This window comes from Brassica napus, chromosome C1, assembly GCF_020379485.1.
Source record: "Brassica napus cultivar Da-Ae chromosome C1, Da-Ae, whole genome shotgun sequence".
Classification (NCBI taxonomy): domain Eukaryota; kingdom Viridiplantae; phylum Streptophyta; class Magnoliopsida; order Brassicales; family Brassicaceae; genus Brassica; species Brassica napus.
In genome coordinates, this window is record NC_063444.1 from 18,769,252 (window position 1) to 18,780,758 (window position 11,507).

General features: G+C 31.2%; 1 protein-coding gene across 1 annotated transcript; it reads right to left on the reverse strand.

Annotated features, from left to right (window-relative positions):
• Window positions 1-6,824: 6,824 nt before the first annotated feature.
• LOC106377118 (cytochrome P450 708A2) lies at window positions 6,825-11,305 on the reverse strand. Its single transcript, XM_013817290.3, has 7 exons — window positions 11,011-11,305; window positions 10,534-10,849; window positions 8,134-8,283; window positions 7,698-8,042; window positions 7,412-7,594; window positions 7,202-7,329; window positions 6,825-7,104 (listed from the first exon to the last, which is right to left on the reverse strand). Exons 1-7 carry the CDS (start codon window positions 11,268-11,270, stop codon window positions 6,993-6,995), a joined length of 1,494 nt encoding a protein of 497 aa, XP_013672744.1. The 5' UTR covers window positions 11,271-11,305; the 3' UTR covers window positions 6,825-6,992.
• Window positions 11,306-11,507: the final 202 nt, after the last annotated feature.

Here is an 11,507-nt window from a genome sequence, read left to right on the forward strand (position 1 = left end):
GCTAAGAGGAGTTGCTTTATCCATGTTAAAGCGTTTCAATACTCGTTTGGTATATGTAGACTGGTGTACAAATATACCCTTTTGAGAATGCTCAATTTGTAATCCTAGACAATATTTTGTCTGGCCGAGATCTTTCATCTCAAATTCTCCTTTCAGATAGTTTGATGCCTTTTGGATTTCGTTTTGAGTTCCAATAATATTAAGATCATCAACGTACACCGCGATTATCACAAATCCGGATGTTGTTTTCTTTATGAAAACACAAGGGCATATAGGATCATTCGTGTATCCTTCTTTTGTTAAGTGTTCGCTGAGACGATTATACCACATTCGTCCAGATTGTTTTAACCCATATAATGATCTTTGCAATTTTATTGCACATAACTCTTTAGGTTTGGAACTTAACGTTTCTGGCATTTTAAATCCATCTGGGATTCTCATATAGATATCAGTATCTAATGATCCATATAAATATGCCGTAACGACATCCATGAGACGCATTTCTAAATTTTCATTGGCCGCTAGGCTCATCAGGAATCTAAATGTGATTGCGTCCATGACAGGAGAATAAGTTTCCTCATAATCAATTCCTGGCCTTTGAGAGAAACCTTGGGCTACGAGACGAGCTTTGTATCTTGTAATCTCGTTTTTCTCATTTCTTTTTCGGACAAACACCCATTTGTACCCAACTGGTTTTACATCTTTGGGTGTGAGCACAATAGGTCCGAATACATTTCGTTTGTTAAGCGAATCTAATTCGACTTGAATTGCATCTTTCCATTTTATCCAGTCATGTCTCTTTTGACATTCATATACAGACTTTGGTTCTGGATCTTCGTTTTCTTCATTTATTTCCTTTGCTAAAAGGTATGAGAAAACGTCATCAATATCATCCATCTCATTTCGTTTCCATATCTTTCCATTATGGATGTAATTGATAGAAATCTCATGATTTCCTTCAGATTCAAGATGCTTTATATTGTCATTAGATTCACAATTTTCTTCGTCCAAAATATTTTTGTTATTTTGGGAGTATCATGCTTTTCACATTCCTTACGTTTTCTAGGAAGTTTATCCTTTGAACCAATAGGTCTACCGCGCTTTAAACGTGTTCCTGATTCACGTGTATCAACTGCCGTTCCACCATTTTGTGGTATTTCAATACGAGCAGGAGTATTTGCAGCGGGTATATGTGATTTAGTTACCATTTTGGTATCAGCAAATGCATCAGGTAGCTGATTTGCTATATTTTGTAAATGCATGATACGTCGAACTTCTAGTTCTGACTGTTTCGTAGGAGGATCAAGGTGTAATAACGATGGTACACTCCATTTGATCTCTTTTCCTACTTGTTTATTGTCTCCCCCTAGAGTTGGGAATTCTTTCTCATTGAAATGACAATCGGCAAATCGTGCCGTAAACACATCACCAGTTTGTGGTTCTAGGTATCTTATTATTGATGGAGAATCATAGCCAATATATATTCCCAACCGTCTTTGCGGTCCCATCTTTGTACGTTGTGGTGGTGCTATTGGAATATAAACCGCACAACCAAAGATTTTTAGATGAGAGATATTTGGTTCTTTTCCAAATGCTAACTGTAATGGGGAATATCTATGGTATGCACTTGGTCTTATCCGAATTAGTGCTTCTGCATGCAAAATAGCATGTCCCCATACAGAGGTTGGGAGTTTTGATCTCATGATCAATGGCCTTGCAATTAGTTGCAGCCGTTTAATTAATGATTCTGCCAAACCATTTTGTGTATGAACATGAGCAACAGAATGCTCTACTTCAATCCCTGATACCATACAATAATCATTAAAAGCTTGGGATGTGAATTCACCAGCGTTATCTAATCTAACTCTTTTAATTGGATAATCTGAGAACTGTGCTCTTAATTTGATTATCTGAGTTAGAAATCTCGCAAATGCCATATTTCGAGATGATAACAAACAAACATGTGACCATCTACTCGATGCATCGATTAATACCATAAAGTAGTAGAATGGTCCACACGGTGGATGTATTGGTCCACAAATATCACCTTGGATTCTTTCCAAAAACTTTGGTGATTCTTTGTCAACTTTGGTTGGTGATGGTCTTATGATTAATTTCCCAAGAGCACACGCATCACATGTCATTTTATTACTTTGGTATATATCTTGGGTTTTTATTGAATGACCATGTGAGCTTTCAATGATTTTTCGCATCATTGTAGTGCCTGGATGACCAAGGCGATCATGCCATAATGTAACATCTTCTGGATTTCTTTTTATCACAAGATGTGATTCTATAGCATCAATATAAGTGTGATGCAATCCAGAAGGAAGTTCTGGAAATTTTTCCAGTACAAGGCCTTTGCCTGATTTTTCAGAAGTTATATACAAATACTTCTTTCCATTCTCAGTTGCAGACTGAGTGTTATACCCTTGACGGTATATATCTTTGAAACTCAACAAATTTCTCTTAGAATTTGGAGAATATAAGGCATTATCTATGGAAAACTTTGTTCCATTAGGCAACATAAAGTTCGCCTTGCCAATTCCTTCGATCAGGTCTGTAGGACCTGATATTGTGTTTATAGTCATTTTTACTGACTTTAAAGTAGAGAAATATCTCTTATCCTTCAGTATAGTGTGCGTTGTGCCACTATCTGGTATGCAAACTTCTCTACCAATTTGTTTAGTTGTTGTTCCATTTGCTTTCTTATCCATTTCTGTAACACACAGTTAATATCAATAAAGAAAATAAACTTTCATAAGTAAACATATTATGCATCAATAACAAGTACACAATAATTATACATTAGATATTTTGAAATACAACATTATTTTGAAAGTGAAATACATAATATTTTATGGCATCACTAGGCATTATTAAGCTTGATCAGTACAAGCACTTCAATTATTTTGATGAGTGGCCTCGTCGAAATCTCCCATAAAGTCAGAGGATTCGAGGTATGTCGATGTTGTACCCACAAGGTGTTCATTGAGATTTACTTCCTTTGCCTTGCCTTTAATAGATTCTTGGTACAATTGGCATAGATGCCGAGGAGTTCGACATACTTGAGACCAGTGTCCCTTCGATCCACATCTGTAACAGACGTTCTCATTTTTATGAGTAGGGTTTTCTTGGGTTTCTTTCCCTTTTACCCGATCAGATCGATTCCATGTGTTGGATCCCCTTCCTCTTGGGTTGTTACTCCTTTCATGGTTGCGGTTAAATCGATAACCACGACCACGACCAAAACCACGATTGTGACCACGGCCACGACCACGCCCACGATAGGAATAATTTCCTTTTTCCGGATTTTTTATATCCGTTGCATTTACCTCAGGAAATGCTTTGGTTCCCGTGGGTCGGGCATTGTGGTTTTTAATGAGGAGTTCATTATTTCTCTCCGCTATTATAAGCGCCACAGCGAGTTCAGAGAACCTCGTATACCCACAATTTCTATATTGTTCTTGTAGAACATAATGATTTTTGTGGAACGTTTGGTAAGTTTTCTCGAGCATTTCTGCTTCCGAGACAGGCTTACCGCAATAATCTAATTGCGCCGCTATTCTCAATATAGCGGAATTGTACGTTTCCACTTTTTCAAAATCTTGAAATCGTAGATTTTTCCACTCATCGAGTGCATGGGGGAGAGTAATTTTCTTTTGGTTATCAAACCTCTCCTTCAGAGCTTTCCAAAGATCTAAGGGATCTTTGGTTCTCGCATAATCATGCGTAAGATTTTCATCTAGATGCCTTCTCAGAAATATCACGGCCTTAGCCTTTTCATGAGAGGTTGATATATTGCCGTCTTTTATTGTTCCGAGTATTTCCTCGGAATCTAGATGAAGCTCCATATTTGTAACCCATGCCGTGTAGTTTGTCCCAGTTACTTCCAATGCCAGAAACTGAAGTTTCTCGATTTTTGCCATTTGAATTTCTAAAGCACATAAATAAAAATTATTAGAATATTATTAATATTAAAAGGAACCGTTTACATTAATCATGCAAGCAATTACAAGGAGAAGCGATGTAAAGAAAATTAAACCGATATTCATCTTAAATTCACTCGGAGTAAATTCTCCAACGAATAAACCATAAATAGAAACACAAATAAAAATGACACATAAAAACAAAAGTGCGCGAATCATCTTTCTTGAAATGAAAAATTGGAGGAGAGAGATTTGAATTTTTTTTTTTTTTTTTGAGAGAAGATGAAATGTTTTGGATGATGAAATGGAGTGAAAATGAGTTGTATTTATAGATAAAAATTACTGTTCATGACCGTTGGAGAAAGGAAAAATTTTGAAAAAATTTCTTTGTGACCGTTGGGTTTAAATCGAGTGCATTAAAAATCAGTCTGAAAATATCGTATTAAACAGTCAATCAAATCTATAAAATTTCATAAAAGTAAAAATTATGGCAATGAAATATTTATGTTATGACAACAAATCATGCGACGGCTCAGCCGATCAATGCAGAGTAATAAATAAATTATACGGCGGCTCGGCCGACCAATTAATAATAAACAGAATATAAGGCGGTTCAGCCGACCAATAAATAATAAACATAATATAAGGCGGCTCGGCCGACCAATAAATAATAAACAGAATATAAGGCGGCTCAGCCGACCAATAAATAAATTAAATTACTAGTAAATAATATAGGCGGTATTCCGGCCATTATAACATGATATAAATAATAGTAGAGGCGGTATACCGACCATTATAACAGGGTATAAATGATACAAATAAATTTTACCAAATCGCAGAGTGATCGTGCTGATAACGTGTTATAAAAAGAACTGGAATTTTATTGTAACGCGGGAATTTGAATAAGAGCAAATTTATACCCGTAGAATATTTTAACACTGATAGAAAGAGTGTATTAGAGAGAAGAGAAGGTTGAGGTGTGTTTACAAATGAACGCAAACGTTCGTATATATAGAAAGAAATTTACTCTGCAAATAGTGCAACGGGTCCCACATCTTTTATATTTTTCAACATAAACGGCTGGCTGCTGGCTTTCTTAGCTGTCTTTCGTAACAAAAATAACTTCTTAACCCAAAAAGTTCTACGGAAAAAAAAAAGAAACAGGAAAAAGGATGGTTTTGACTTATCTACTCTTATTTTGTCAACTTGACTTATCTACTCTAATATTTTATTTTGTGTAAAAAGCAAATGTCGATTCACTTATAAGTATTTTCACACAAATTACACAACAGATTTATATAAAACATAAAATAAATAGTAAAAATGATATAATGTTATAAATTGTGCCGTTAAATAAATACTTTAGTTCGGATTTTTAACCAATCAAAATATGATTCATTTTGTTTAACAATTATTCTTTGTGATTTTATTTTTCATAAAAACAAAAAAGACAAATCATCTATCATTCAATTTATTTAATTGCAATAATTTTGAAGTGTAAGCTCCTAAAATTCTATATAAAACGATTTCACATAAATAATGTTATATACTAAATATATAATTATACTCAAAAAGAATATCAAATAATCCACTTGCGCATTTAGAATTTTCTTGACTTAATTTTTCGTGTTTTTTTTTGAGTTTAATACATATCTATTTTTTTAATTGGCATGTACTGCAAAGAAAATTGAGTTGTTTCTCCATCGAAAAAGAATCGATTAAACCTCCTTCTCACTCTTTCATCTTCTTACAGTTCTTCAAATTAATTCACACACAGAAAAATAAAAAACATTGATGCACAAAGAACAATAACTGTAACAATTAAACTAACAAGCAAAAAAAAAAAATTGAGTTCTTCCAAAATGAGATCCAAAACAATAAGAACGCATAAAAAATATAAAAAATGAAAACCGGCTTTTGCGAAAGTCAACTGTTTATATTTTGATGATTTTAAATATAGTATATATTCAAACCTGCAAATCATAATGATTATTATAAAGTAATCATATAATCATTAACCATTATTGCTATACAAAAATTAATAGCTTAATAATACGTTTAACAATATAAATACACTACTTTTAAGTATAATACGAAAATTAATAAATAAAAATAATTATCTAAATGTTAATATATAATAAATCAATAGATTTAATGAGGTCAATGTTTCAAATTATTTTCTAAAATTTAATAAGTATTGTTTTAGTATCATAAAAATATTTAAATTAATCTATTACATATAATTGATAATAAATTAAACGTTTTTATAAAGTTACGTTAAAATTGTTTTTAATGGTAAAATAAATATTTTTTGTAAGTATTGTGAACAGTAAATATAAAGTTATTGTATTTAATTTTGTGTATTTTTTTAAATTCTAAAATAAAAAACTCAACCATTATTTTAATACTGGTATGGAAATTAAAAATATATACTTGCATAATCCAACTAATGTAAAATAACCCGATAACAAACAAAAAAAATAACAAAAATAAAATTAGATAATTTATACTGAAATAAACAGATTAAAATATATATACCGACATAATCAAGTTAAAAGCAAAACTTCATTAATAATCGCAATAATTGTATTAGAAAATTTAATTAATTCCAACAAAACTAATAAAAACGAGATCAACGAAAAAAGAATGATAAAAACTAAAAAAAAATACAAAATAATGTTCAATACATAATTAAAATAAAATCATTTAAACTAAAAACAAATATGAAGGAAAAATATAATGAAACAAATTTCCGCGCGAAGTGCGGACTGACTTAACCTAATTTAAAGTAAAAATGAGTCTATTCCATAAGTGAAATAATGTATTTATTTTTTTGTTTATTACTTCATTTTTCACTTTGTTATGGAGTTATTTCATTTTGTTGGAAAAATGGAGTTATTTCACTTTGTATGTTTCTATGCATTCAATAGAAACATACACTTTAATCATTGTTTCTTACAAGATGGCTTTTATTTATGCAGTAATTAGTACTGTTCAACGTATACACTCATATAGTGTAGCTTACTCCGAACCAGCAACCTCCGATGGACTATAACCACTCTACTAACCAGCAGAGTTTTCCACTTCAGTGTCTTGTGAGATTTGAACATCAGATCCACCTGGAAACATAAGTATAAACCTTCGAAGTACTGTAGTCTCTGCCTTCATTGACCACCTTGAAACCATAGATACATATAAAAATATATGTAAATTAAACTTTTGACCGCATATATTAAAAATCGAATCAGGAGTCATTAGGTGATTAATTGAACCTGTATCTACACAAGTGATAGATAAAACTGGCCATTAGAAGCTTAGCGAAGTCAGCTCCTAAACATAGTCTGGAACCAGCGCCAAAAGGAATGTACGTCTTCGAGACAATAGCCGTCAGGTCTTTTTCCTGAAAAAAATTATGTAGTTTAATAAATGCAAAAAATCTTATGAATGTATAATTTAAGGATGAAGAACAAATTAAAAATCACCTTCCACCGCCATGGATTAAATGCTAAAGGGTCATCATATTTTTCAGGATTGAAATGGACACTAGGAAAGCCCATGAAGATCCAACCAGCTGGAATTGTATATTCACCAAACTGGAACTCATGATCAATTATTCTAAGCACTGTCGGCGCTGTGCTTGTGATCCTCAGTGACTCATTTATCACCTGAAACAAAACACCATGATTGTCTAAACTATGATAAGGTTCGTCGATTTTCAGTCAAAACCCTGTTTTTTTTGTCAAAACTCTGTTGACAATTAATGCTGACCATTTGCGTGAAAGTCATTGATTTGTAGTCTTCCCATGTTAGGCCAGTCTTCTTCTCCTTCTCACTCTTATCCCAGACAATGCGTTCATGCTCTCTCTTTAATTCCTGCATGACTTTAGGGTTGTCGCTTATGAGCTTTACTGTAGCCGCAAGGACGCTTGGTGTTGCTTCGTTAGCAATCAAAAAGAAAATAAATATGAACTCAATCGCACTCTCTACGCTTATCTTTTCCTCTTCTCCTTCCATTTCGCCAAGTAGCGTCTTGAAAAACTCTCCAAGCTCTTCTCCTGAAGCTCTTTTCTTCAACACCGTCTCCTTTAATATATTAATCATCTGTTTTTTTGCCTGTTTAAGAGCATCATCACCCCAGTTCTCTTTCTCTAATTCTCATATAGAGCTATTTTAAGGGTTTATAGATGAATAAAAAGAGGTGTACCTTCATCATTCGATAGACGCCATTACCAGGAATGTTCCAGGATATTCGAAACCACCCCTTTGGAAAATGGCTCCAACAGAGTGTGAGTGCTTTTGCAGCCTCTGGTTCCATTTCGCCCATAACTTTCTTGGCAAGACATTCAATTAAGATCTGTAAAGTTTGATGATATGTATTAGAGGAAATGATCCAATCTTAATTAAGTAATCGAGTTGATTCTTATTGTAACAACTCACAAGAGCCGTGCCTATGTTAATAGAAGTCCTATACACAATTTTCCAAAAAAAGTCTCCCTTCAATTTTCATTTTGAAGCTACAAAATAAAAATAATCTGCTTCTTATTTTGGAGTGAACCTCAAAAGATTTGAATTTTACACCACTTACAATGGAGAACTAGATGATTTCATGCGGCACACACAAAAAATAATTTTTTTTTTAAATATTCATTTAAAATTATATTTACATTATATTTAGCTTTAAAGTTCATTAGTTTTTACAAGTATAAAGTAATCACTTGTAATTTTTTGGTTAGTTAAAATTTCTGATCCGACTGTATTTAAATTAGTTTTAGTTCATAAAATTATTTTTCATTTTATAAAATAATAATTTTATACTATTTTACTTATTTTAAAATAAATTTAATAAATTTTAGTTTTATTGTTTTAGTCAAAATATTTAAATTAAAAAAATATTTATTAAACCTAATAAATCAAATGCTAATCACTCAATTAAATTATTCACTAAATTTTAAATATTTTCACTAATTTAGAAACTTGATTATACTTATCCTGATATTAAGTAATAAACTAAAACTTAGCTTTACTTATTTAACTATCAACGAAAAGTATAAATATTTCTATAAAAAATTATTTTTGATATGATATACATATTATTAAAATATCTAAAAATCTTGTCAGAATGTAATATCTATAATAAATTTGATCATGTTACAATAATTTTAATATCATGTTACAACTTTTGAAAATAATATATATTGTTTATAAATGCCAAACTTTTGTTTGTTTTCCCTTGAACAATATAATATTATTTTTGTCAACGACATAATTAGTTATCTTGTAACATCATGTACTATTAGAATTTTGTTTGTTTGTCAATGGTGAAAATATCAGCGCCATATTATTAGATTTTTGTTTTGTTTGTTTGTCAAGTTGGACTGTTTCTGGCTATTAAAATGCATAATATATTCAACTATTATGATTTTTATATAAATAATATCTATATTATTATTTAAAAAATAAATTTGCTTACTTGTCAACTTTTATATAGTTTTGCTTACTTTACTTATTTGTCATGTTTTTTTTATCTATCAATTATTTTGGATCTAATACGCTTTTTGTTTTAAAAATAGATTCCTTGAAAATAGATCTATGAATAAACATGATACGTTAATAACTCTTTAAATAAAATATTAATACACATGCATTATCATCTAACTGAACCTAACTTTATACATATTCGCTATGCACAAAAACTAAGATGCATATAAACATACATAAAATTAAAAAAAAAATTATATACTTTTTCAAATAATAATTTATAAAACTTATATTCGCTTTTGTGTAAGCTTAAATTCAATCTCACTTGTAATATACATTTGATAGATATACTTTTTTACTTTTATTTTAATTAGCGCACATACATGCAGACTTTATGGATATTATATTATATATATAATTTTTATATACATGAGTATTTTTAAGTTTATTTTATGCATTTAAAAATATTTATATTATAATAAAAAAAATTCATATATAAAGAGTTTGATATTTAATTTAATACTAATATTTTAAACGCATGAGTATTTCCACTATAAAAAGTATTTTCTGTTGTGATGAAGTAATTTATCATATATAAAGTTTGATGTTTAACTTATTATTAATATTTCGAACAAATAAACAATTATGATGATTTGAACTGATAGCACATTTACTTAGAAATATTTGTAAATTTGTTACGCCCGCAAACACCTAGTTACATTGTAAACTATAATTTTAAGATTATAATTTGAAAATAATAGTTTTCTTCTATAAAGCTTGTAAATACTATAAATTAATTTGTATATACTTTCTTATTTTGGTACTCTCAAAATATCATATCCGGCTGTGATTTTGTACATACTGTCTAAAGTGTAGAACTCGTATATGGTTAATCATCACTTATTTTTGGTGTAGAGAACTTAAATACTTTTCCTATAACAATTTCTTTTGTTTCGTTATATGTTTATGATCAAAATTATTGTTTTTTTGGTAAAGATTGTTACGGTATGAATTTGGAGCCGGCACTGGATTGGAAATACAAATAAGTTAAATAGGCACTTCATACATAACTTTTTTTTCTAAATGCACACTAGGCACGGCGCTAAAGTGGAAACTTATATTTTACCTTGCTTACTGTTTCCTTGACGTCAAGACCGCCGTTTCTGGCTCCTACCTCAATATGTGTGAGAGTCAAGATATCGATGTCTTGCATCATTCTCAATTTTAAACCTTGTGAACCTAACAACTGGGTTGTTACGCTGCGTACATGCTTATGAGAGTCTTTACTCTGTACGAACAAGTTATTTTCGCCGAATAACCGCGCTAAGCTCTTCGGCATGCCAGGCACATGATTCGTCTTTGCCATCTCTATGTTCAATCCACTATCAGTCGAGATTATAACTTTGGCTCCAAACAAGCTAGTCCGAAAAACTGGCCCATATCTGGTTTTCCAATAAAAAGGGAAAATTAAGACAAGATAACTGTTAGTTGCTAAAAAAAAAAGACTAGATAACTGATTATGTAAGAATTAAACATCTTTAAATATATATTTCTCATAAAAAAAACTCCACAACCTTATACTGAAAATATAAAATCAAATAACCTGTGGACTTTCTCCTTCACAAATGTTGGCAACTGAATAGCATCATGAGGTTTCATGAACTCGAAGGTCTTTCCGATGATCGGAAAGCCCATTGATCCTGGAGGAAGCTTTCCTTCACACTTTGGATTGTTCCACTGATAAATCCAATGATAAAGCTTCACCACTATGAGTGAAAGTATCAGAGTCCATAAATTGAAGACCTCTACCATGTTGGTTTGTTTATCTCTTTCAAATGTTCGTTTTAGTTTTTTAGGTTGCATACTTATCTGAGGGAGGAGAGAGTTCTCACTTTATAGTAGTGCTCTCTCGTGGAATAGTAAATATATTAAATATGAAGATAGTTACTGATTCTGTAGGAAAGACAGCTGTTCTTATGTCTACGAGAAGGAAAGACAGCTGCTCTCATGGATATTTGTTAGTTTTATTCTCACAGAAATCTTTTTTGGTAAAGAAAATAGTTTCAATTCTTTGTTGGAAACTCCAAAAGTGTAAATAGT

Bases quoted from the DNA above. Each gene is read 5' to 3' on its own strand.
- LOC106377118 (XM_013817290.3), bottom strand. From the start codon at position 11,270: ATGCAACCTAAAAAACTAAAACGAACATTTGAAAGAGATAAACAAACC. The intron at 7,330-7,411 runs GTGATTTTTAAT...AATTTTTTTCAG, and splicing joins TTAATCCATGGCGGTGGAAG to GAAAAAGACCTGACGGCTAT. The intron at 7,105-7,201 runs GTTCAATTAATC...TATGGTTTCAAG, and splicing joins TATCACTTGTGTAGATACAG to GTGGTCAATGAAGGCAGAGA.